This window comes from Coptis chinensis, chromosome 2, assembly GCF_015680905.1.
Source record: "Coptis chinensis isolate HL-2020 chromosome 2, ASM1568090v1, whole genome shotgun sequence".
Taxonomy (NCBI): Eukaryota; Viridiplantae; Streptophyta; class Magnoliopsida; order Ranunculales; family Ranunculaceae; genus Coptis; species Coptis chinensis.
The window spans coordinates 23302096-23329734 of NC_141457.1; the positions used below are offsets into that span (position 1 = coordinate 23302096).

At 38.3% G+C, this 27639-nt stretch overlaps 2 protein-coding genes, 1 long non-coding RNA gene and 1 pseudogene across 4 annotated transcripts; all 4 read left to right on the forward strand.

Moving 5' to 3' along the window:
* The first annotated feature begins 749 nt into the window (after positions 1-749).
* LOC147515425 (uncharacterized) lies at positions 750-10157 on the forward strand. Of its 2 annotated transcripts, none has more exons than XR_015210455.1 (4): positions 750-1008; positions 1190-1230; positions 5001-5143; positions 5240-6577. It is a non-coding gene; the product is annotated as an uncharacterized LOC147515425 (long non-coding RNA). The 2 variants fall into 2 exon arrangements; XR_015210457.1 differs by lacking the exons at positions 5001-5143; positions 5240-6577 and adding exons at positions 8826-9612; positions 9693-10157 and having other exon boundaries at positions 755-1008.
* A 492-nt stretch (positions 10158-10649) lies between these two features.
* Positions 10650-11345, forward strand: LOC147515426 (uncharacterized). Its single transcript, XM_086592905.1, has one exon. The coding sequence runs from the start codon at positions 10650-10652 to the stop codon at positions 11343-11345; it is 696 nt and encodes a 231-aa protein (XP_086449031.1).
* A 4488-nt stretch (positions 11346-15833) lies between these two features.
* On the forward strand, positions 15834-19173 carry LOC147515427 (LEAF RUST 10 DISEASE-RESISTANCE LOCUS RECEPTOR-LIKE PROTEIN KINASE-like 2.1). The gene is given in 4 exon segments (XM_086587493.1): positions 15834-16804; positions 17832-17867; positions 17956-18504; positions 18507-19173. Coding segments are annotated over 4 exon segments (1887 nt in total). The 5' UTR covers positions 15834-16041; the 3' UTR covers positions 19046-19173.
* Positions 19174-22169: 2996 nt separating this feature from the next.
* LOC147515428 (putative UDP-arabinopyranose mutase 5 pseudogene) lies at positions 22170-24419 on the forward strand (annotated as a pseudogene).
* Positions 24420-27639: the final 3220 nt, after the last annotated feature.

Sequence of the window (27639 nt, forward strand, 5' to 3'; positions counted from 1 at the left end):
CAAAGGATTTTCTACTTGCTATTAGATGGAGGGACTTGGATGATATATGTCGCCGGTGGAGTATCGTTCTATTCTCGGTACCGTCTCATGATTCCTTTGTACTCGATGGTGGTCTATGCCCCTATTTGCAAAAGAGTAGACTAGATGCTTTTCGGGGACCATCGCCGCATTCGGACATTTTCCGGGTTTCAAATACCGACATGATCATGTCGAGGAGATATTTTATGTGATGATGCGATTACGGAGGTACAAGTGAAAAAGGAGGCTCCGTTAATTTTCTCAATCGATCCGAATGAGGGAAGATCTACGACTGCTGGATGTATTGATCTACTGTTGGTCCGAGGGAGACATCGTGTGTTGATGTAGCTGGAGCCCTCCGTTGGTAGGGCTTGGGAATGGAGTCTTTGAGGTGGGAGAAGCGACTAAGAGAAGCGTGGCGGGGAAGATAGAGAAGCATGAGGAAGCTTGTATAGCTAACCAACATTGTTTCATTCCGTTTAGTTTTGACACTTTTCGGTTTTCTTGGAACAATGATCGGTTGAACTACCGAGACTTGAGGAAGGTTATGGACAAGAATAGCGTTATGACAAAATTTGGTTCCAACGAAGTTTGTGTTTAGAAAGATAGGATTTGCTATTGAGGAAAGGACTTCATAGCGCCTTGTTGTTTGCGCTTGTCCAATTATTTAATCCCGCCGTTATCATTATCAATAAAATTTCCACTTAAAAAGTATTACTTGAAATATCAATTTGAAAGCATAAAGTTAAAAAGGACTCTAGACTTTTCCTGTACCCGTTTCCATAATTACTACTAAACAAGGACCCTAAATCACATGCAAAGAGCTTTAGAGTAATTTGCCCAAATTTCTTTATATTAGAATTTGCGGAAGATAGAGGGAAGGTGAAGATATTGAGTTGAGATTTGTCATTGAGGAATAGTGAAGATACGGCAAAAACAAAAATGGAGGAAAGTTGTGGAAAAAGGGACTCTTTTTCAAGGCAAAAAAAGGTCAAAAGATACAATGTTGTTCTCATTTCCTTTTACGAAATCTCATTTCAAGAAATCTTTATGATGAATAACATTCTTTCAAGCTCAGTTTTATTCTAATTATAAGTTATAACTGTTATGTTATAAGTTATAACCTGTTAAAATTTGAATTCTTATGTTTGTTATGATTATTATTTTGCAGGACTATCTTTTATAATGATTTGGCCTCTCAAAAGAAATAAGGTATACTCCTTTTCTCACTTTACAACTATACAATTTTCTTTTTTCTTATAAGACCCTGCATTTGCCTTTCATTTTTGTTTGTATTTTTTTTTTTATCAACTTGAACAATGTATTTTGGAGTTTGTTGGACATTGAACTAATGCCTATATCCACCAAATTGATAGTTTAATGGAGATGGTTTAGTTTAGATACAGATTTTTATTTTATATTTTGTTCTTGTAAAGTCTAAAGTATTAATTATAATAAAATATTAATCACACGACTCTATGCTTGCCTTCCACTTTTTTGTTTGTATTTTTTTTTATCAGCTTGAACAATGTATTTTGGAGTTTGTTGGACATCTTATCTAATACCTATATCCACCAAATCGATAGTTTAGAGGAGATGGTTTAGTTTTAGATACAGATTTTTATTTCATATTTTCTTCTTGTAAAATTTCGTCTAAAATATTCGTTATAATGAAATTATTTGGGAAGTAACTATTCCTTGGTTGTATAGCAAGTAGTCCATTTGTAAAATATCATTCTTACAGATCACGATAAATTTCAAATTCTTTAAAATAAAAATTGAAGCAAGAATGCTTATTCAAGAAAATATTTCCTACTTGAATATGATTGACTTGTAGATAGTATTCTTCTAAACGTAGTCCTACCAAGGATAAAACGGGGGAGTGAAGCTGAGGCCGTCCTCATCCCCAAAGATTTGGGAACTCTTCCATTACAGCAGATGTAATTAGCTATTATGATTTTATAAAGAATATCAGAACTACAAGGATTTACTATTCCAACTTAACTATCATCAGGGTATACCCCGTCAGTGCTCACAGTTATTGTTGATTATAGGTGGCAAGGAGTCAGGTCTCTATCATTGAGGATTGAAATATCCGAAAGTAACTATTCCTTGGTTGTATAGTGAGTGGTCCATTTAGTATAATATCACTCTTACGAATCGCAATCAATCTCACATTTGCAAAACATAAAAAGAATTTGAGAATGGTTATTGAAGAAAGTATTTCCTACTTGAATATGATATGACTTGTGAGTTGTGATAGTATTCTTCTGAGCGTAGTCCTAGCAAGGAACAAAGATTTGGAAAACTCCATTACTGCTCAAGTAATTAGCTATAATTCTATGAAGAATGCCAGAAACTATAAGTATTATAAATTCGCATGTGAAAATGATGTTCCTTTACTATTAATAGGGTTATTCAAGGAAAGCCATGATTTTATGAGATTCTTAGTTTACAGGTAGATTGTTATTGTTCGGAGAGGAAGGATTCTTAGCATACATAGTAGAACACTAGAACATACTAACTTCTAGAGCATTTCTACATTAGCACAATCACTTTTGTATCACACAGAGTGGCCAATGCAAGTCACAACTCACAACTGTTGCTGCTAACAGAGAGGGGATTTATAGTGATGGAAGATAAATCCTTTGAAGTAGATTGGGGGAATGTTTCGTATGGTGGGGAAGAGTTGAGCCTAACTGAAAGGTGCAGTAGGGGGTTTTTGTTTGCTCCACCACTGTTGGTGGTGGAAGATGGTTAGGGAATCTTGTCTGTCAAAGTTCTGTTGGTCCTTTGAGCTATCGGGTGCCTATCTACCACTGCCACACCGACAACTCAGGTAAGCTAGCCGGTACTATTCGAAAGAACAGTAAGGGGGATTTCCTTAATTTTCTGGTCTGCACTAGGTATACATTAAAGGAAAGGACCCTAATATGTGTGTGTTCCGTCTGGCTAGGATATAAAGGGGTGGGCTGATCGTGGGTCGACATTTCTGTAATTGCTCGATTTAAATGCCCAAGATCAGCGTACATCGAGACAAACTCCAAGCACAGATGATTCTCAATTGAACCAAGGGGAAAGAGCTCTTCTTCTTTGAACATTTCAAATTGGTTGTCGGCGGAAGCTCGGGGTCCTGGTAGACCTAAAGTGGTGGTGACATCAAAAGGCGCCGTCCTGAACTCAATATGGTGGGTGACAACGGTGTTATGTTGCTCTAAAAATGGGGTGAAATGTAATCTGGAGACTGTTTGGTACTGTGGATGCTAGAGTTATGGAATCTGGAGGAGCTCTGATCTTTGTCCAGTCTGTGAGAGAGGTGGAGAGATTGATGAAGTTCTACCTCTTATATTTGGGGAAGGGGGAGTCATTTTTAATTGCTGGAATCCAGAAATCATCTTTGAAACCAGAGAATTCTCACTGGCTCTTTCGGGCATTCATTTACATCTCAGAATCAAAGAAATAGTTCAGTCCCTCATAAAAAGAGTATGGTAACTTGGTAGCGATTGAAGAGTATTTCCTGAACTTTAATGGAAAGAAAACATGGGTTAAAGTCAAAGTTACTGACTTGGGTGCCATTTTAAGAATTATCAGCTTGGAAGAAAGAGGATACATATTTTCTGCTTGGGTGGAGATTGATATCGAGATCGACGATGTGGAGGAAGAAGAAACCTTAAAGTGGCCAGAGTGGATAATTGACGACGTAGCAAACCAAGGCTGCAGTCCCTCTATATATGGTACCCAAGGGTTGTCCCAAAATCTTACAACAAGCCTTGCTGACGTCATACCAGAGTTGAGTAGGGCACCTGGTTTTGAAGACGTCGAGGAAGGAATTCAAGATTCAAAATTTGAATTCTCCAATCAGGTAAGTCGGGGGCTTGCTAACTATAGGGAAGAAGAGAATAATACAACTACTGAGTCTAGTTAGGGTTCAACATCTGACTGTCTATTGATTGACCATACGGGTGATAGGGAACTTGCTAATGCAAGTACTGATGTTTTATCAACCTCTGTTCCAGAAGTGGTCCTTACTCCAGTTTTGGATCCCCAAAACACAAACCCAAGTGTCTTTCAGGATAGACTATTTAGTTTGATCCAAGTTTAAACATTACTACCCATAAGAAGAGAAGAAATGGCGTTCATGGACAGAGGAAAAAAGACTTTGCAGGTACATGGGGGGTCACACTTTGGTCCAGTACGCTCAGCAGACAATTGCGATTTATCAGAGTCCGCTGTGGGAAGGCAAGGCATAGCTCAAAGGAGGACCAGAGCAAAAGCAAGAAGGCTGTATCAGATCTGTGGCCTTCGTCTCGTCTTTAGAAGAGGATTTAGTTGTGGGAACTGGTGCGTTTGGGACTGGCTCAATTGAAAATATTGGATTCGAAGATTGCCTTCTGAGATTGCATAACGAAAGTTTTAATGAAGGGAATTTTGTTAAAATTGCGAATGGAGTGTACAGTTACCAAAACACTGATGACTCTCGCGATTGGATCAAATACATGGTCCTGCCATTGGCAAGCAACTTGGGGATATCATTTGGATTGGGAAGAATGGGCCTTGAAAAGCTTTTTGGGGAATTACATAGAAATAATACTAGGGATTGTGGGATAAAACAAACTAAGGGGATTGATTTGGACTATAATCAATCTATCGTAGAGAGGGAACATGAAGATGATCATGTTGACTAACCAAATGTATCGCTAGCAATGACATTTTTGCTATTGATAGGTAGAAATTTGGGGCCTTTGGGTCACCGCAGGGGTGTAAATTTTCTTTTAATGAGCTTTGTGGAACTGCTAGAGGACTTGGGAGTTGTCTAGTCCTCTAGTGCACTGGTTGCGTCCTGTAAGTGAGATTTTCTCACTTGTACCCCGTTTGAATCCAAATGAATAAAATTTACTTATCAAAAAACAATTATAAGGATGTAATCCTCCACTAACATAAGAGAATTCCACCTCAGTGCTCATAGTTATTGCTGATTATAGGTGCCAAGGATTCAAGTCTCTTATCATTGAGGATCTAGATATCTCGTTGTGACTGGTGACAAGAGCGTGGGTCATTGTTTTTGACCTGCCAGTACTTGGGGGTTATGGTGATCTCTAAAACTGCTTTGCTTCATCTTTAGCAGGTTGTTCCTTGTAATTTTCTTTTTCTGTATCTTCTCCCTTACAATTACATAATTGCGGCTCTTTTGTGCTAACTCTTTCGTTATTTAAACTACAAGGTAAACATGCACGATGCTTTCTAGGGAGTTTATTGAGAGCACCATCAAGACAATTTATCTGTCTTGTTTCGATCTGCCCAAATAGAAGGACCTGCAGAAGCGTAAGAGCAAGATGGTTCGAAGGATCAAACTTAAATGCTCCCAATTAGTAGCACCTCGATGAAAGGAAATGAGTCGTGTGTAGTGGTGTCAAATGGGCTGGGCCGGCCCTCAAACAATGAAGCCCTCATGCTTTGAGGGCCGGGCCAGCCCTACCCTCATTTACTTCGAGGGCCGGGTCGGGTCGGGCTAATACTTAAATCTCAAAGCCTTTACCCGCCCCTCAACCCTCTCGAGAGGGCTTGAAGGGCCGGGCTTGAGGGCCAAACGTGAGGGCCGGATACTATGTTATACATTTGATTTACAAAATAAATTTAGAAACATTAGTTAAAAATGATAAAATTGAATGCACTTCACAATTAAACCTTCAAACTATTAAAAAAAACTTGTTAAAGTTGTATTAGTCAATTAAGATCAATTAAATTCATTTCATAAAATATTATAATGAAATTATAAGGTTGGCAAACTTAATAGATAAACGTTTTTTTAAGTAATTTTTAGTATATTAATGTTAAAATGAAATATATTGTAAATCTTTTTATTAAAATATATGTAATAAATGTTGAGGGCCTAATGAGGGCCGGGCTTAAGGGAGGGCTTAAGTTTCGAAGTCTAGGCCCTTACCCTCCCCTCAAAGGCTTGAGAGCCGGGTTGGCCCAGCCCACGAATGTGTGAGGGCCTCATTTTGAGGGTTTTTTCGGCCTATAGACCGGGTCGGGGCGGACGGGCTAAGGGTTTGAGGGCCATTTTGACACCCCTAGTCGTGTGGATGTTGAATCCTATGAGGATTGACTACCCTTTGTAGACATTCTTTTGTCGAATCCTCTTGAAGTATGGTTTTGGTCTGTTTTTCAGTTTTTCTAATGTACAATTGTGTCCAGTACTCTATTTTTTTTTAGTCTTATTACTGACAGACCCATATTGTGTTGGGCAGACCCAAAAAAAAACAATTATTACAAGTGTGCCATTGGTTCCAAAAAGTCCAAAAAATAATAATTATTACAAGTGTGCCATTGGTCCTAAAAAATTGAATTCGAAAACCCCAGACTTAAACGACCCGGCTAGGTTGTTTATTGTACAAACCCAACGATATGGCCATACTGTTTGGACTAAGTCCTAAACGGTGTGGCCATGTCGTTTGGACTAAGTCTCCAACGATATGGCCACATCGTTTGGACTAAGTTCCAAACGACTTGGCCACACCGTTTGGGACTTAGTCCAAACGATGTGCCCACACCGGTCAAGAGGCCAAAAAACAGAATTTTATATTTTTTTAAAGTTCAAATCCAAACGGTGCGGCCATATCGTTGGGGACTTAGTCCAAACGGTGTGGTTATATCGTTGGAGACTTAGTCCAAACGATGTGGCCACACCGTTTGGGATTTGAACTTTGAAAAAAATATAAAGATCTGTTTTTTGGCCTTTTGACCGGTGTGGGCACAACGTTTGGACTAAGTCCCAAACGGTGTGGCCAAGTCATTTGGAACTTAATCCAAACGATATGGCCATATCGTTGGAGACTTAGTCCAAACGACTTGGCTACATCGTTTGGGACTTAGTCTAAATGGTGTGGCCATATCGTTGGGTTTGTATAATGAACGACCTAGCCGGGTCGTTTAAGTTTGGGGTTTTCGAATTCAATTTTTTGGGACCAATGTCACACTTGTAATAATTGTTTTTTTGGACTTTTTGAGACCAATGACACACTTGTAATAATTGTTTTTTTTTTGGGTCTACCCAACACAATATGGGGTCTGTCAATAACAAATACCTTTTTTTTTTTGCTCTGGTAAAACTAGTCAGTACTATGCTGTTTTCTAAAGTTGAGCAGATGTTTTTTGTGTTCTTTCAATAAATACTGCGCCCGGCTTCAATAGCCAAAAATATAGATAAATAAATATGAATTGGGCTTCCCTAGGCCAATTCAAAAAGAGCCTTTAGTAGCCTGGTCTTTAGAGCATTCCCAATGCAGACAGCATGTTGTGACCTCCACGTAGGCCAATTTCCCCCTTTTGCTACCTTTAAGGTGAAAAGCTACGAAGGGTTGCCCAATACAGAGGTGACTTTATAACTTCGGACGTAATGTTTTATTCCGTCTGAATGGTTTTCCATCGAGACAGAATGAAACATCTCGTCCCATAAGTCTAATATAACAAACTCCAAACAGGTGAGATCACTTCATCTTCTCCACCTCCATTATGATTTTGTTTCAATTTTGGAAAATAAACCTCGCACCTAATGACTTCTCAACCCCCTAATGATTCCCCACCTGTCTCACCACATCAAGAGTGTAGTAGATGGTTTGGAAAACAGAAAATTACCAAAAAAAAAAGGGGCAAAAATGATTGTCATCAACGACTCCAAATGTGGATGAGGTGGACGAAATTGAGTTTGGCTTTAACTTTCCACCACATTGTGAAGTTGACCAACACCCACCATTAATGTCAACATCCGTCCAACACGTAGCAAATAGAGTGGTAGCGTCTCAAGTAAGTTTTAGAATTTTTTTTATTTTAATTATTATTATTTTTGTTAGTTTATATTAGTAATTAGTTTGAATTTGTTGCATTACGTTAATAAAATTTGAGTTGAAATTATATCGTGTTGAATAATTTGTTGTATTGCGTGTAAAATAAATGTAGGCAATACACCTATGGAAAATGCGTTGTACACTTTCAAATGCCATGTCATAGTGGTGTTGTTTGAGATCAAAGACAGACACTAACTTTGTCACGGTTACTAACATTATAGCCACCACACTATTTGGGAGGTTGTTAGATTCAAATTTAGGGCAATTTACCCACACGTTCCATTTCCCATGGGATAAGCTTGGGATTACCCCTCTTGATTTCTCCATGCTCATGGATATCCATATTGGTTATGGAGATGTCGTACCTTTGGATGAAAATTTGGAGGCTTTTACTACTACAATGAGTTTCTTTAAAGGTTTTGATATTGTAGAAGATGCTGAGGACGACATGTTCTTTAGATTATCGACTGAGCACTTTAAGAGAAGAGGTATAAATATGAGTTGGTTTACTTCGAGATACTTAAATAGGCTAAAGGAGAAGCCGAGGGAATATCACATTGGCGTTGAGTCGATCGAAGAATATGTACGTGCCTTCCTCTTTTACTTTGTTGCTGCGGTACTAATTGGAAACTCTGATAGTTTCTTACGTATCGGGTGGATGGCCGTTGTCTTAGACGTAGAGAGGATGTGGGATTATGACTGGGGCCAATCAATCTTGGTGTACCTTTACCGTTGGCTAGACCTCGCAGTTGAGACTAAAGTCGTTAAAGGCAATTTGTGCGGCTTTGTTTGGATTATACTGATAAGTCTCATTTATTAAGTTATTGTTTCATCTCATTTATTTATCTAGTTATTAATGTTGCCGTACGTGTTTATATTTATATTGATATTATATTTTATTTATTGATTCAATATTGGTGGTACGAATATTTTCACGTAATGCATCTTGTGTTGAAGTCGTTGCAACAGAATAAGACTCATGACCTAATTCCACGTCTTCAAGCATGGAGGCTTCATCGTAGGCAGAGGTGGTATAATGATCTATCTCATAATATTCATAACACTCGTCAACAGATTGAGCTTTCAGGAGCTACACAAATTGAGTGGCAACCCTAAGCCCCTTCCTTCATCTTTCAGACCCCTTATGAGGATATTCCAGATATTCCAGAGAACACTGAGAACCGTAGATTGTCATATATGTGTCATAGAGCAAGGTTTCTTTCTCAGCGACGAGTGATACTTGTAGGGTCAGTAACTGCATGGTACTTTGGGGACCGATGTTGGCGTCAAGTATCTGGCGAGATTGTTATACCTTACCCACCACCCATAGATATGACAGCCTCTGATATTCCTCTTGCAACTCTTGCACACTATAGAGCAAACCCAAATGATTGGCCTTACGCAGTAGTTTACATTTTTACGGGAGACTATGATTTATATTGGAAGAGGGTTGGTCGAGGTCTCTTGCTAGGTGCGTTACCGGGGGCCCAACTTTGACGGGGTTACTTCCGAAGCATTGAGGCATGACATTCATTTCCCAGAAGGAGTAGAGTTGCCACAGTCACAGCCCAGGGTGTTTCATGATATTGAGATGCCGCAAAGAACTCCACAAATAATTGATGAGTCTAACATTTGGCACTGGAGTATGATTACTTCTTAGGGGCAAGAGATGAACATACCTATTCCACCAACAAACGCCGCATTGGTCACAGATTTGTCATAACAGTTTGAGCAGTTAGACATGGTTAGTATGATTTAAATTTATTCATGATTTATTATTTTTATTCACTTTAACATGTAACATGCTTTTGTTTTGTTAATCAGGAGGAAGTAAGGTTGGAGCTCCTTAACTATAACTCTCCGACTTATGCCATGCGTGAGTAATTCATAGAGGCCTCTCGTCAAAGTTTTGAATACTTACAGCTTAAGCGAGATCGAATGGTGTTGCTTCAGAGACGTGTACAAGAGTTGGAGGAAGCTACTTCGTTAGGAAGGGCCACACCTCAGGTTGAACCAGAAAAGCGACAACGACATAGGGGGGAGAGCTCTTTGAGTCAGGCTTGTGGTAGGGGGAGGAGGTCTCAATAGTTATTCGTAGTTAAATTCTTATTGTTTGTAATAACTGTGTGCCGTTACTTGTAATATGTCGTTTGGGATTGTTGTTTGTAATTTTTTTTTTATTGCCGTAGATGTTTAGGAAAATATTGGCAGGTTTTGTATATGAATATGTCAATAAAACAAAGGAGGTTATGTTTAAAAAAATTCAGAAATTATAATTTAGTTTTATTATGGTTATGTTCTCAAGTGTGTTTTATCACAAAAATATGTTCTCAACTCCGTTCCTTTTTTATCCTTGTTCTAAAAAAAATGTCCAGTTCTCCTCATTCCTTCTTGCTTCCACAGGCAAAAGGAAATATGTATGGTTTAGAAGGAGGTGGGATGTTTCATTCTGTCTGATATAGTACCGGGACGGAATGAAACATCCCGTATGGTATACAAAGACAGAATGAAACATCCCTTCTGGAAAACAGGTCACCTCCACTGCTGCTTTTGTACATTGAAATTATTGATGATACTATTGAGGGTATAGTACATTTGGATAGAATGTGTTGTCAATTAGAGAGTGGGTCAAAATCTTTTGGATAAAATGTGTTGTCAATTAGAGAGTGGACCAAAATCTAGCTATTACATATATGACTACTACATATTTCGTTTCTCTTCTTCCAGATCAAACAACCATCTTCTTCCCCATAACCAAGTGATAATCACTATTGAAAAAATATGTCTAGACAAGATAAAATTGTATACAACCAAAGTTTATGGGCAGCTAGTAGTAGTTCGTCTTCTGGTGTTGACGACGCTCAAGATGACTACATGGAAAAAGTAAGATATGAGCATAATGATATGACTAGGAGGAGGAGGAGGAGGCAGTTATTATTCATTGCTAGGGCATTAATAGGTCAAACAGTCATTGAAGATGTAGATATAGACAAGCGAGGTGGATCTGTGTTGGGCAAAGCTTATACGTTTAGAGATAGTGGGGATGTACGTAAAAATGATATACTGAGGGATTATTTCACAACACCTTGTAGGTGGCCTCCTCATAAGTTTAGGCAAAGGTACAGGATGCAAAGAGAGCTTTTCACGTATATGTTGAAATCTGTTGCAGCATTCGACGACTACGTCCAAGACAGGGTGGATGGATTGGGTCGGCAAGCAATTTCTGGGTTGCAGAAAGGATTAGCTGCAGTTGAACAATTAGCAACTGGTTGTTCATCTGATTTAACGGATCAGTATTTTCAAATTGGAGATTCTACAACAGCTGATTCTCTTAAGCGTTGGTGCAAAGCAATAATCACCGCATTTGAGGAAGAGTACTTGAGAAGGCCAACTGAGGCAGACACGGCTAGGATATTAGCTGAAAATGGTGAAAGGGGTTTTCCAGAAATGCTTGGATCAATCGACTGTATGCACTGAGTGTAGAAGAACTTCCCAACTGGATGGGCTGGGTAGCATGTGGGGTACAAGAAGGAACCAACTCTTGTGCTTGAAGCCGTTGCAGACAAACACTGTTAGATATGACATTGCTTTTTCGACTTACCAAGTTCGCATAATGATATTAACGTGCTTCATCGTTCTCATATTTTTGAATCATTAGAGCAAGGTGAGTCTCCTGATGTTAAATTTAATGTGAATGGTAATACCTACAATATGGGATATTATCTTGCTGATGGTATTTACCCTAAATGGGGCATATTTGTTCAATCCATTCGTTATCCAACAAATTTTCATGAAAAGGTCTTTAGTCAGTGTCAAGAAGCTGCAAGAAATGATATTGAAATGACGTTTGGAGTTTTGCAGGCAAGATGACATATTATTAAGGGCCGTGGTATTGACACCCCCATAAATGGGACTAGCACCCCTCTGACCAATTCAAAGGTACTAACACCCTTCCATTAAACACACAAAAAATACTAATGGAAAGCAGCTGCCGCGGGATCGCACAATCCACAACATCGGGTTGCTGCGAGATCCCATATCCCACGAAAGGTTGTTGTCGTGGGGTTTTTTTTTTTTTTTTTTTTTTTTTTTTTTTTTTTTTAATAGCCACCGTAAAAAAAGTTAGTTGCTGCGAGATGATTTTCTTTACTAAAATGGAGTCTTTGCTTATGTTAATTATCAAAACAACTCTTCTTCATTAATTTGATCACAAAATTTTCTTATAGCATATGAAAATCTTTTCCGCGAGATAGCAAACTTATGGCTCGATCGTACATTTTTTTTGTCATGGTTTTGGTGTTGTTCTTGGAGTGTATAAAGAAACTTTAAAGAACAAAATGAGGTATCCATATGTCGTGTGTGTTCAATATGCAAAATTTGAAGTGCAAAAAAAAACCAAAAAACACAAAAATATATGTCGCGACAACTGCCTACCGTGGGATATGGGATCTCGCGGCAACTCGATGACGTGGATTGTGCGATCTCGTGGCAACTGCCTGCCATAGAACTATGGGCATGTGGGGGTGTAAAAGAACATATAAGGAATAACCATTATTGTTTTATTTTTTGTCAAAGGGGTGCTAGTCCCATTTATGGGGGTGCCAATACTGCGCTCCTATTATTAAGGCTTCTGCGCGTTGTCATAGTGTTGTTGTTCTTGGGAATATAATGAAGGCATGCATTATAATGCATAATATGATTGTTGTGAAAGTGGAGTGTGGAATTGGAAAGGTCAGAGGACTGAAATCATACCTAAGCTCTACCAAGAAGACGATGGCTTTCATATTGTCTACCAGATGATTCAAGCAAGAAATAAAATTAGAAATGAAGTTACACATACTAATCTTCAAAATGACTTAGTTGGGCATGTGTGGAATTGGACTGGTATAGAGAGCATTCACAATGCACCAACACCAATTTATGAACCAAGTTGGTCAGAGGGAGAAGGAGAGGAAAATGGAAATGAAAGTGAATGAACGTGAACTAAGTGATTTAATTTTATGTTTTAATATGAGTTGTGTTTTATGTAATTCCAAAAGTGAACTATGAAGTTCCAAAATGTGATGTATTTTCTATGTATTTGACTATATTACAATGTATTTTAACTTTATTGGTAATTATATTTCTATGAAATGAATTATCTTGTTTAATTAAACATAGTGCATAGTTAATTAATTATACATACATTGAAAAGAAAATGCATAGTACATTAATTAAAAATACATTGAAATTAAAATACATAGTGCATTAATTAAAAATACATTGAAATTAAAATACACAGTGCATTAATTAAAAGAAGATACTAGATATTACATAAACTTAGTTAGAGCTAGAACCACATTTAGCCCTTGCCCATTCAGCACGTATTTCAACTTGTTGTTGCTCGATTATAAAAGCGGTATTGGGTTCAAGGATACTCGTATCGGTAGCTAAAATATTAGCTTCATATTGTAACTTCTGAAGCCGATTTTTTTCTTCCCTCGCCGCCACAACTCTTTTACTATTTGCAAGCTCCCTTTACCTAGGTTCTATGGATTTTTGTGTATCACTTGCATCATTTGCCAATTTATCATCTAAATGTGTAAAAAAACTCTCCAACGCACCAACTGATTTTCTAGGTTCCTCTTGGACTTGGTCTTCTTTGATCCAAGAGGACGCTCAATTTCTTTAGAACCCGCCGTTTCAACTCCATCAACACTTGGTGAATTAGAAGTTGAATCTTCACCATCACTTTTATGACCTTTTCCCTTTGTGGGGCGGCTTGACCTTGTCTAAAAAATGTTACTCCACTTTGGATTATCTTTGAGTATAACATAACAATGATCAAGTGCAAAAAAATATTTTTCTTGTAGTTGGTACGTTATCCTTGCCTCAGACAACTAAAAAAAAAACAATAATTAAACTAAGATAATCATAAATGACTAGCAAAGTCGGTAAAGCCTTTGGGTGATGATACCAGAGGTCTGGGGCTCGAACCCCGCCAGCATCAAAGAGTTACTGATCTTATTTAAAACAGGCTTACCAGTAATAATAATAATAATAATAAAATCATAAACGAAATTTATAAATTGACAAAATTATAATTACCCGGCTTTGTATTGTAGTACCACTTGCATTTCGACTCTCCACCCCATTCATAATTGCAAAAAACTTGTTCATCATTTTTGAAATATACTTCCATCTACCGGAAATTGAATCGGGAAACCTATCTGACCCATGCCCACGTGTTTCATTGAACTCATTTGTTATACGATTCCAAAATCCTTTTACATTTTGGAAGCACCAATAACAAAGTCTTCACTAATTTTTATCCAAGCAAGACATAGGGTTTGATCTTTGGGCATACTAAAGTGAACTGATGTCTTCTTTACTTTTGCTTGAGTGCTACCACTTGCTTGAGATGTCATTTGAAAGTAATTCAACTGATTTTGAAGAAAAAGAATATGATTGTTGGAACTTGGAAGTGTGAGTTGAAATGAAAAAAATGTTGTATATATATACCAAAGTTGAAATTTTGACCGTTTTTTACCGTTTTGACTTTCTGATTGTTGTTGGATATAAACTAGCCGTTAGGACTTCGGACAGGATATTTTATTCCGTTTGGAGAAAAAGAAATATATTGAGACGGGATGTTTGATTCCATCTGGTGAGTTTTGTAATATGGACGGAATGAAACATCTCATTCGAAGTTCATAACTCAGCAGCTATCTCCGTAGCAAGTGCTACCCTCAGTGTAACTAAGTTATAAGCTACCGGTTTTGTCACCCTTGCATTGGGCAAGGGTTTTTACCTCCATTTCAGTCACAAGTCCCTAATTCCCCTCATAGCTGCTTACATTGGGAATGCTCTTAGAGCAACTTTAACACGCTGCTAAAAAAAATTGCGACACATCAGCATTTTAGCTCGGTCAAAATTGCTAAAACCAATTTATGTACCAACGCATTTTTTCGATATTTTCGGTTTCTATTTCGGATGGCAGAACTTGTCCCGTGCATTTCAATTTCTTTTATTAAAAAAAAAAAAAAAAAAACCAAACATTCAAACGGGAATAGTTGTTCTGTCTGTCCTTAATTTTTTTACTAAAAAAAAAAATCAAAACATTGAAATGGCAAAACTTGACTCGTTCAAAAAATGATGATGAATTTTTTTTATTACAACCGTTTTAATTTTTTATTAAAAAAAATTGAAAAACTTCTGGACGGCAAAACTTGACCCGTTCAACATCTGGACAGCTAAAGTTGTCTTGTGCGAGTGGCTGCTAAATTTCTAAGTATTTTGGTCGAGAATTTAACAAATGCTGAGATAGAAACAGGTGTTTGACAACGCGTTGGTGAACGAAATTGCCAAAAAAATTGCTATCTATTACATTAGAGCATTATCAACGCGCTGTTATATTCCATTTCTAATGTGACATGTAGCAATTTTTTTGGCAATTTCATTCACTAACGTGCTGCCAAACACCTGTTTCTATCTCAACAATTGTTAAATTCTCGACCAAAATACTCAGAAATTTAGCAGCCACTCGCACGGAACAAGTTTTCCCGTCCAGATGTTGGACGGGTCAAGTTTTGCCGTCCAGAAATTTTGGTATTTTGTCTTAATAAAAAATTAAAACAGCTAGATTTCTCCCGTCCGAATAAAAAAAAAATAATAAAAATTGAAAAAATTACATTGGCACAACACAAGTTTTGCCGTTTAGAACTTTTGATATTTTTTTTAATAAAAATTAAAAACGGCGGGATTTTCCGTCTGAATAAAAAAATAAATTTAATAAAAAATTGAAAAAATTACATTCGCACAAACAAGTTTTGCTGAATTTTGACGAAATACGTTGATATATAATATGATTTTAGCAATTTTTACTGACAGAAAAAGCTGACATGTCACCAATTTTTTTAACAGCGCATTGACGATGCTCTTAGTCTTTACCAACAATAAAACCTGTTCAGTAAACACGGAAGTGTACCTCGCACCAAAACATAGCTAGGTAGATATCGAAAAACCATGTGGACCTAAAATAATTCTGACCACACATTGTATGGAATTGAATGCAGAAGACTTCATGAAGTCGTCTATGCCGTTGGCTCAAGAGTTGTAAACACATAGGTGCTTTGCTGATCGATCAAAAGAAGAAGGAAAAGTATAGTATGTGTGTGTAAGATTGGAGTTGGTCATGTTTCAATTGCTCACTTTCGCCGTAGTTATCATCGGGCTGAATGGAATTATTCTAGTGACTTCGGATTCTTGTTCGGCCCAGTTTTTTGTTGAATACCCATTTCGACTTAATTCAAGTGACGGGGTTATGTCAAGTGACGATGCTAGGTTTGGTGTTACGTCAATTGATGATGGATATCCAGGATTAGTGATAAAATGTATAGACACCCGTCGGGTCCTCAATATCTCCAACCACTTCTATCATGTGCTAGAAATAGATTACTCTCAGAAACTTGTAAGAATAGTGGACGTGGATATATTAGAAGAACCAGATTGTCCTCATCCAAGAAGAAATGTCTCATTACAATCCACACCGTATTTTCACTACAATACCGAGTCCAATGTTATTTTCTTCTACAATTGCACCAACAATACTCATACCCAAATTGTGGAGCAGCCTCCTCTCCCTTGTCTAGACAAATACAACAACAACACAAATAAACGTTCTTATGCTTTCACTGGAGGTAACCTTCCAGTAGGATTTAACAGGTACATAACCTGTTCGGAGAGTGTGATGGTACCGTTTATATATGGTTCTGATGATGTTTACGCGACAGTTAACGTAACAAAGGGATTAAAACGAGGGTTTCAGCTCGGCTGGTCTACACCTAGTGAATGTCAGAATTGCGAGAACACAGGAGGTTTGTGCCAGTATAATAGTACTGGTATTCGTGGTTGCCACTGCTTTTTGGGAAAGTCTATGGGTACATTCTGTACAGGGCGTATGTTTCTAATTTCTTCCCCGCTTACTCTCTTGTTTCAACTTAATGCTTAGACATGATCCTGATTTTACAACTTGTGTGTTTACAGCAAATCCTTGTTATGGTAGAGTAGATTTTTTTTAATTGTGCGTATAGCCTGTAAAGCCAATTATTTTGTTCCTTCATTCTGGAGGGTGTTTTTTGGCATTCGCTCTAGTAAATATTTATTGTCTCAAGTTCTCAATTCTCAGCTTCTCAAGTAGAGTGATTGAATTTTATATAGAATAGAAAATAGAACGGTCGTTCGTTCCATACTTCTACTATATTATTTTAGAACGGACAAATTGAAAAAGAAAAATATAGATACATTTGATGGAAAGTCATTAGTGCCAAGCACCAGATAGTTTATGAATACACCATTGCTCGTTTTCTGATTCTTGCTATGTAAATTACTATTTCATGTCAAAATAGATTTTTGGGTATTTTTTCCCCAAACGCGATTAGGGGCAGAATTTGTCACATTACTAATGATGTTCTAGGAAGCAAGCAAAGCATTAAAAGGTTTCATAAAAAGGTTTGCTAGGACTCAGAACTTGTAGAACTGTTAGCACTCGATCATGGGAGAAATTCCTCTTTAGGGAATTGCTATGCAATCCTCAATCCATAAGTGTGTACTTCAATTACTTTGATTATAGTAGTCTGTTAATCATCTTTTCTTAATTGTACACTGTTGTTGTTGTTGTTGTTGTTGTTTTTTTTTTTGAATTTTGAGCTAGGGTTAGGCAGATGATTGTACACTGTTATCAAACAAGTTATTAATTATTTGAAGTAATTTTCTATATTGTTCAAAACTAGATCAAACACAATGTTTAGTATGAAAAATCACTTTTCAGGCCAGCAGTTCAAATATCGTTGGTATTAGGAATGGAAATAGAGATTGTAATGCACTCAGAATTCTAACAAAATGATTGTACAACTCAGTAAAATGAGCTTGTAACTATGGTCATGCCATGTATATGTTAACAATAACCGCATGTTTGCATTGCAGGCACAGGCGTAACATTTGCGGGAAAGTTTGTAATTGGTGAACTTGCTATAAAAACATATCACTTGATCAACTAGTTATAAAAACATTTGCAGTTTTTGAATTTAAAAGCTCTCTCTGTTTATAGGTGTATCCACTGGAGTTGGAGGAGTAGTACTCCTAATCTTATTGGTACTTTACAGGAAGATTATTTTCTCATCATGCTATTGGTGGAGGAGTAAAACGGAGAGCTCAACAAATGTGGAAGTGTTCTTGGAGAACTATGGATGTCTTGGTCTACAGAGGTATACGTATTCAGAAGTCAAAAAAATGACCAATTCCTTCAAAGATACATTAGGCAAAGGAGGATATGGCTGTGTGTTCAAAGGACAGCTTCGTGATGGTCGTTTAGTGGCAGTTAAGGTATTGAGTGAGTCTAAGGGTAATGGAGAAGATTTCGTCAATGAAGTTGCTACCATTGGCAGGACTAACCATGTCAATGTGGTAAGCCTTCTCGGCTTTTGTACCGAGAGAACCAAAAGAGCTCTTGTGTATGAGTTCATGCCGAATGGATCACTTGAAAGGTTTATTTACAAAGAGAAGGAATCAAGCTTCACGCCTCTTTTGGGATCGGAAGAGCTTTACCAAATAGCACTTGGCATTGCCAGAGGTTTGGAATACCTGCATCGTGGCTGTAACACACGATTTTACATTTTGACATAAAACCTCACAATATCCTTCTAGACGAAGAATTCTGCCCAAAAATCTCTGACTTTGGGATGGCCAAACTCTGTCCAACAAGAGATGTCAGTGTTGTGTCCATGGTTGGAGCTCGAGGAACCATAGGTTATATTGCACCTGAAGTCTATTGCAGAAACTTTGGAGGGGTGTCTCACAAGTCGGATGTTTATAGTTATGGAATGATGGTGTTTGAAATGATTGGGGGAAGAAAAAACATTAATACAAAAGTGGAGAACATGAGTGAGATATATTTTCCGCAATGGGTATATAATCATCTTAAACCAGACTTTAACATAGTAGGATCATGTGAGATGTTTGAAGAGGAAAGGACCAAAAAGATGATTGTAGTGGCTCTTTGGTGCATACAATCACACCCAACAGATCGACCTTCTATGACTAAGGTGGTAGAGATGTTAGAAGGAAACAATGAAGACTTGGAAATGCCTCCAAATCCTTTCCTTCATCCACCTTCACAATCTTCTTCTTCATCGTCATAAGAGTTACTCTACCACCAAATTTGGATTTGTGCTACAACGCTCTTTACATTTAGATAGGGAATGGTCTCATTGTACTATTTTTAGCAACTGTAAAAGATATATAATAGCTCCTTGTTTTTCGACTGTTATCCTCAAATGGCAAGAACATTGTGTCCAGTTATCCACTGAGTTGGTGACCAAAAAATAAAAGAAGATTACAGTATGTAGTAGCTAGTGTGTGCTCAACATTCAAGTAGTCATGATTCAGTTGCTTCAATTTGTTACATACGTTCATCATTATCAGCCTAAATGGAGTTCTTACATAGACGTCCAATTATTGTCCTGCTGCGACTGGTATTCGATTTCCTTTTCGGTATGAATATAGACTTCGATTCCCTTTTCGGTATGAATATAGACGGGCACTACAACAGAGCATGGTTTTAGCAGCGCCATACCCCATCGCTAAAGGTGCCTTTGAGCGTGGCAAAAGATCTGTCGCAACGCACCAGATGGCGTTGCAAAGGCGTGGCTAAAAAGTGCGTCTCAAATACTTAAATGCAACGCCAAAAGTGGCGTGGCAAATGTTCCTAGTTTGTTGCGGCGCCTATGAAGTTTTGCTAATACACTAATTCGTTGCTACTTCATTTATGAAAATTAAATTAATTGCAAATTTATTTCAAACTATTTGCGGCTTGGCTTTACGCCGCCATAAAAGAGAAGCTTGTAACAACTAGGATGGCGTTGCAAAAGTGATACCTTTAGTTTGCACAACTAGGCATGAATTTTAAAAGGCAACCTTTTGCTACACTATTTCCGTTCGCGGAAAGTTTGAATTTTTAGCTATACATTTTGGCAACAGACGTCCATAAATTTAGCGACACACCAAGTGTGGCAAAAGTGTCTACGTTACGGTAGAATCAAATCTTTTAGCTACACCAAAATTGTTGCTTGAATGATATAAATTCGAGAAAAGCACACACTTTATTTGGGGACGATTTAGCATTACAAATGGTGCAATTCATATATATATACGTACATTTTCATTTACATAATCCCCGCCAAAACAATTTTTATAGAAACACGGTAACCTATAACAATTCACCACAAATCATAACAAAATGAATTTCATTACTAAACCATTCGATCAATACAAAAGATCTTAAAGAATTCACATAACTATTTTTGCGAAAAACATCGTCTCACATAATCTTAACAACGTTCAACTAAATTAGGCTTAATTATTCAAAACTAAAATTCCACAAATAATGTCTATAACATGCTAATTTGAGCAGCATCCACTCGGAGCTTCTTCTTGATTCTACTATTTCTGGCGACCAATCGACCAATCTGGCATAACAAATTAAAAAAAAAAATCACGTAAGTAAATTTATTAGAAACATTAATAAACCTAATACACACTCAAGTTGACAATGCATGTGAAACTATGCACCTCCTATATGCGTAAATTGGTGCCCATAGCCAAAAGCCTTAAAAAGAACTTATCAAAGTTATAACTCGATCACATTCATGAAGGTACAGATCAAATAAGAAGACAAAAATAGCAAAAACTAATAGATTTTGATCTAAATTGTACATGTAAATGCCAAACCATTAAAAACCTCGTGTCATAAAGTTATCACCAATGAAACAATAAAATAAGTAAGGCTAAACATCAAGTAAATCAAAGCAAACAAGCTCAACTACAAAAAGCGGTTCCAACAGATGGCATAGTCGGATGTAAAGGTATCGACCAACCTAAAATGTGATTTTTACCCCCGCCTATGATTTAGGAGTCAAGAAGTCCCGCCCGGCTATTCCTTCTATCCCTTGCTTGTTTAACAGAGCGGAATATCCTTTGTCCTAACCTTTATCCTTGGCTATTCTTTCTTTATCCTTTGCTACTATTTAATAGGGAGGCTCGGGGAAAGAACCTAAGCACAAAAACACGCGACTACCGCCAAAAGGAACAAGGGTGAGATGGATAGGCTAGGATCGGGAAGCTCAACCATCAACAAAAATGCTCGAAGGAAGGGGTGGGCTCTAGAATAGCGTTTTAAGCCATATGTGTTGAACCAACTCTTTTAAGGTAACATATGAGACCGATCAAGTGTAGGAATTAGTCTTTGGAAATTGACCCTATCTTTCTTTCGGAAGGAAAAAGTTGTTTGGCGAACCACTATCTCTTGATTGATCCGATCATACACTTGCTTTTCCCGCGTGATAGTTCTCTTGATATTCTTTCTACAACTATAGATTTGGAGCCAATCGAGGTATGACCGTGTGTCAAACTTTGTCGGCGGAGAGCGGAAGGAATATTCAACCGATTCCTTTCCAATGAGAACTAGACAAAGGCCCCATATGGTTTGGGAAACCATTAGAAAGTGCAAAGTTGAGAAACATGACCACGGAGATCGCTGCTGCTGCTTTCGTGCGATTTCGGATGTAGAAACTGCTATGTCCGAAGCGTAAGAGGCGGCAAAAGCCGATGCCACGGGGAGGTCGGGTTCACGGAGCAAAGCCGCCGCCAAAGGGATTAGACGGAATAAAGGCTGAGCGGAGATAATAGATTGGGGTTTCGCTGAGTTGTAGTAGGTGCCTTCCCCGCGCCCGTGTACACCTCATCAGTCATTTTACTATGAAGAATTCAAATATTAATAAAAGGAAAAACAGAGAAAAAAAGGCTTCATTCGACAAAAAGCAGAGGAAAAGGACCCGGCTTCGTGGATAACATGGTTCCGACATCGAATGATTCCCCACAAGGTGCCTGAAACTCTCATTTTGACAGCGGAAGTACATCCAGATTGATCCTAAACCAGCAGAGACGGTTGATCGATGAAACGGAAACAGAGCTAGAAGGAGGGTCAAGAACAGACAAGCGAAGCCTTTCTATCCAACACCCACACTTCGAGCAAGCACTCTCCTCCATTTCAGCCTTAATAATTGGATCGATAACATGAAAAGGAGCTATCTGTTCAAACAAATTTTAAAATTGAAAGTGTGTATCTTTGAAAATGCAAAGATAGCGGACTTTAATAGTTATGATCAGCCACCCTAGATGCACTATTGGTGGACTAGAAGCGCAAAACATCTTGCAAAGCTTTTTAGCTTGTGATCAATAGCGAAGTCTACATCTTATTGATCAACTATGGGTACCTTTCATCATTATCCATCTCATTTAATAATGGCGTCTTCGAAGAAGAGCGTAAGAAAGCCACGATCATAGATGGTAAAGCAATAGCTCATACTATACGTTAACGAAATAGCTTGAAGTTCAACAACTCTCCACTAAACATGGAAAGGTCCCCGGGCTAGTTTGTTATTATTGTGGGAAGTAGGAAAGATTCTCAAAGCTATGTGAATATGAAGAGAAAGGCATGTCTTTGAAGTTGGAATTAAATCTTATGATATCAATCTGCCCGAGAAAGTACCCGGTGAATTGATCCAAAAGGTCCGAGGAGTTAAACGCTTCATCCCCGACATCCATGGAATCTTGGTTCAACTTCCTCTTCCAAAGACATATCAATGAAGAAAACGTCTTAAATGAAATCAGCATTGAAAAGGATGTAGATGGTTTTCATCCTCGAACATTGGCAAACTTGGTATGAAAGGCGAGATCCATTATTTCAGCCGTGTACACCAAAGGGTTGCCTTGAACTTCTATCACGCATTGGCATAAGTGTAAAGAGCAAAAGGCGGTGGTAGTAGTTGGTCGAAGTAATATAGTTGGACTACCGGTGGCGTTGCTTCTTCTCAAAAGCAGATGCCACTTTATTATCATGAAGTTCACTCACGCATTAACCGATTAAAGCATTATTCGTGGGCGGACATCATCATAGCTGCAGCAGGAGACGGGCAAATATGATTAAAGGTATTTGGATCAAACCAGTGCGGCCAGTTATTGATGTTGGTACAAATGCCGTTGATGACCCAAGTAGAAAGTCGGGCTATAGGCTCGTAGGGTGATGTGGACTTTGAACAAGCTTGCAAAGTTCTTTGGATGGGTGACTCGGTTCGAGGAGGTGTTTATAGCTCTTGGAAGTTTACGGTTTTGTCTTGTATTGACGCGACTTAATATCCAAAGACATCATCTCCCCGTCCTTCCCACCGGTAAGCATTCATTTAATTCACTACTTTTATCCGGCCATCGGAGGACACATTCTTACCGCATACGTTTATCAGGGTGCTCAGAAGTTTTAGAGTTTTTGGATATAGTTGGACAACTTGGTGGTTTTGGTGGAGGAAAAGTTGGGTTTTGAAAGAATCTTCTAGAAAATGTCTTCTCATACAGGTTATCAAGGATGACGAAGTCGACATCGTTATAGCGACAAAGCTGCGTTTCGACCTTACTTCCTTCATGGAGGAATGGAGAAGAATCTTCACGATTTCATTTGATAATCGTTAAAGACCCCGATCTTGTGGAGGACCTCAAGATACCGGATGGCTTCAATCATGAGGTGTACACCAAATCTGATATAGACAAGCGTGTGGGCTCGCTTTACGACTAGCATTCTCTTTTCGGGCTATTCGTGGTCGGTATTTCGGTTATTTGGTATCCCGCAAAAGTATATTGTATCAATTGATGATGATTGTGTTCCGCAAAGAGATGATAAGGGCCAAATAGTGGATCAGTGGCCCAAAGACATCCGGAACCTAAGGACTCTGCCACGCCATTCTTCTTCAATACACTCTATGACCCCTATCTAGCGAGTGCAGACTTTGTTCGGGGATACCCATTCAGCCTCCGCAGATGGGGTGACATGTACTCTATCTTGTGGGGTTGTGGCTCAATTTGGCCGACTTAGATGCACCCACTCAAGCACTGAAGCCGAAATGAGGAATTCCGGTATGTGGATGCAGTCCTAACGATTCTGCTCGCAAGGACAATGATGCCGATTAAGTGGAATTAATGTGGCATTCAATTGAGAGATAATAGACTCGCACTTTTCCCCGGAATTTGCGGTTAGGCTGGGGAGGAAAAGCCGAGGTGGGAGGCTGTTGAAGGCGTCTTCTCGGAATGTGTGCTAAGGTTGTGTCGACCACCTAGGGCTTGGGGTAAAGAGTGGATTGCCATGCGTGTGGAGGAAGGAGAACGGTAACGCAATGATAAGGCGGTTTGAAAAAAGGAATGGGAAGGGGTGAAACTAATGGAGGAGGTGGTCCCTTTTTCCGCATGACTAAGTTATCAAGGTCCGCAGTCACCGCAGAGGACTGTGGTCATTGAGATTTGCGAAGATGGTAAAGGAACAACTTGGGCCATCGGATGCCGTGGTTTGCACGCACGCAGATGCCATCTTTGGAGTGGATCAAGCTTTGGAAGGTCATTTGCATCCGAGCCAACAAAGATAAAGCGAAAAATGGATTCTACTCTCTTTTATGGAAATATTTTCTTTGTTAGTAGATAAAACTTGGGAAGAAGAATAAGAATATTACTACCTACTTTCCTTTGTTCTTTATAATTTTAGACATACCTCCTTTGGTTTCATTAGTGATTCTTTTCACCGGCGCCATCTTTCGAGAGATGTGCAAATTCTGCTTCAGTTGTCTTTATTTGTCCGGGTAACATTGCTAATCGTGATGTATGATTTAACACTTCGATGTGTGCAAACTTATAAAACAACTATGATAATTTGTGGTGCCATTTATTTACCAGTTCATTCCTTATTTCATCGATGTGAAATCTAATAAAGAAAGTCGATTAAGTACAAGATTACTATTACACGTCAAGATCCACCCATATAAATTATTTCCCAAACCCTCTTAAACCCCACCACCTCTCATCTTCATCAACTCATCAAACAAACAAACATGAAGTTGAAAAACCCAGAACTCCAGACAACCCCTCAAAACTTGATTCAACATATCCAAAACCAATGTTCTTCACTCCTCCAAAACCACCACGTCCAAACAATTATCCACCAAACTAAACACACCCTTGAAACAACCATATCCAACTTCACTTCAGCTTCATTTAATCAAAGCAAGAAGAAACCTTTATGGGCTAATCTTTCTTTTAACCATACCCAGTCCACAAATGACCCTATTCATCGTTTCGACCTCGCTTTATGGGCTAATCTTTCTTTTAACCATACCCAGTCCACAAAGACATAGGAATACTGTCAACCGTTGCACACAAATCTTAAGTTTTATGTGTACATAGGAATTACATGTTGATGTAAATGCTTAAAGTTTTCTGTGTCTACATTTCTACGTTTCTTGCAAGCATCCTATTGTTGGGGGTTTCTTAAGTAAGTTATTTTGATAGGATCACAAATTCTAGAGTTACTTGATGAAAACATCAACTTAGAAGTCAAAAAAGTTATGATGTAGTTTGCCATGTGCTTCTTTGTCAATTCATTTTCCCAATTATAACAAAGACACAAGTATCGAGGAGGACTTAGGGACAATGCCAACCAACTTGCGACCATATCTTAATCACTACAAGTTTCCACAGGAATTAGAGTATATAGGTCTAAATGCCTAAAGTTTCTCCCTGCACACTAATTCTTGGTTGGCACTTCGGACAAATAATCGGGGTGGTACACATGAAACACAGTTTGGGGACCATAAGAAAATTCACAAAGCCATTATGAGGACTTCACTCGTATGTAGAATTGTTCACCAACCACCACCTAGGAACTCTCCCGGATAATAATAACCTTCCTCTTGGATGCCCAAATAAAAAAAAGAACCACAAAGACTGCTGCTCTTACAGTGACAACAAGTGCGGGGTTATCTTCAATTCTAAGATCTCTTCTAAACCATACTATACTACTACAACTGCTATTACCACCACCACCACGAACAAGTCCACTTGACATTTTTTTTTTCTCTTAGCAACTCAAACCCAAGAAAACAATCTCTGTATCAAATCTATGTTCTGGTCATGCAGTAATAATTACTATAGACTGTGAAAGAGAAGTTTTTAGGACTTATAACAAGATTGCTTTTTCTTTTTCTAGTATGGTTTAGGCCAATAAATGTATGGGTCATAGATTCTGCTCTTATCCCCTTGAACTTGTAATGTTTTTATCCTTATTCTAAGTAAATTATTACTGCGTGGTCGTGGAGAGTGGGATTATGGCTGAAATTTCAAGAGGCTGCAAAGGAAGCAGAGGGGGCGGCGTCGATGCAGAGGCAAACAAGCTTTTTTTGAAGCAAAGAATGATGACACTAAAACAGAAAAACCTTTAACCTTTATCCTTTGTCCTAACCTTTATCCTTGGCTATTCCATCTATCCTTTGCTCTTGTTTAATAGGGGGCTCGGGGAAAGAACCTAAGCTCAAAAACAAACACTACCGCTGAAAAGGAACAAGGGCGAGATGGATAGGCTAGGATCGGGGAAGGTTGGAAGCTCAACCATCAACAAAAATGCTCGAGGGAAGGGCTGGGCTCTAGAATAGCGTTTAAGCCATGCATGTTGAACCAGCTCTTTTAAGGTAACATATGAGACCGATCAAGTGTAGGAATTAGTGCTGGTTATCTGACGTCTTAAAGGTTCAGACAAACCAAGCTTTCAAGGAATTATCAATGCCTCGATGTGTACACCTAATTGTCAATCATATATCCCTAATTGTGTGAAAAAAAAAAAAAAAAAACCCAATACATCATTAACAGAAGATAAGATACCAATATTTCTTACTTGCTTAAAGTTTTCAAACCACATTACCATTGAGAACCTCCACTGAAACTGTAGCATCCAAGCCTCCATCCTAGCTTGAACGGCCAAAACCTCTTCTAATTTAGTTCTTTGGGATACCATTTCATTGATGAGCTCGTCATTCATTACGCGTTTTTCAGCTTCCTCGACCCTCGCCCTTTGTACTTCCTCTTCAAAGACTTCGCTCCTTTGCACTTCCTCCTCTAAATGAATGGATCTCATCCTTCTAGCTGATGGTGGCATGACACCATGCCCAAGGCCTTTACAATATCCAGATCTTACACCCAATCTTTGTACTAAAAATTTCATCCTCGGTCTTTGGCTCACCACCTACTCGCCTTCGGACTCAACTTTAAGTTGTCGATCCGGTTCTCGTAAGTTTAAACTAGGGATAAATATATGAAATTAAAGTGCAATGGTAAAAGCAAGTAAGAGTCATTTAACTTACATAATTTTTCACGAGCTACAGGACTAGTCCATCCCTTACTACTAAAGTGGGTTCGACGGTAGAATTCAATCTTTCCCACGGTTTGTTGGGTTTCAGAGAGTGGCTGAAAAATATTTGAAAAACGATAATTTATTTTAAATAATAGTACACAACTCCAAAGCAACATAAATTATGTAAATAAAAAAAATATACCGATTCCTCGAAGAAATGTAGAAATGACTTTGAACCAAAGACAATGGTTTGTTGAGAGCTTTTGCCGATTACTTGAATTCGCTTTCGCTAATTTTCTCAAGTAAAATGAATATTGTATTACAAGTTGTATTTGAATAGTATAATCATATAATCAGTGGCTCATTGGACTCAACTTTGAACTAAGATGGGATAAATGTAAAGAGCTGCATTATTGCCTAATCTCAAGTCAAGAGGAAAACAAAGGGTCTCCGATTTAAAAAAAAAAAAAAAAATTAGAACAATCATTTCCTTGGAACATAGCCAGACTAGCACTTCAA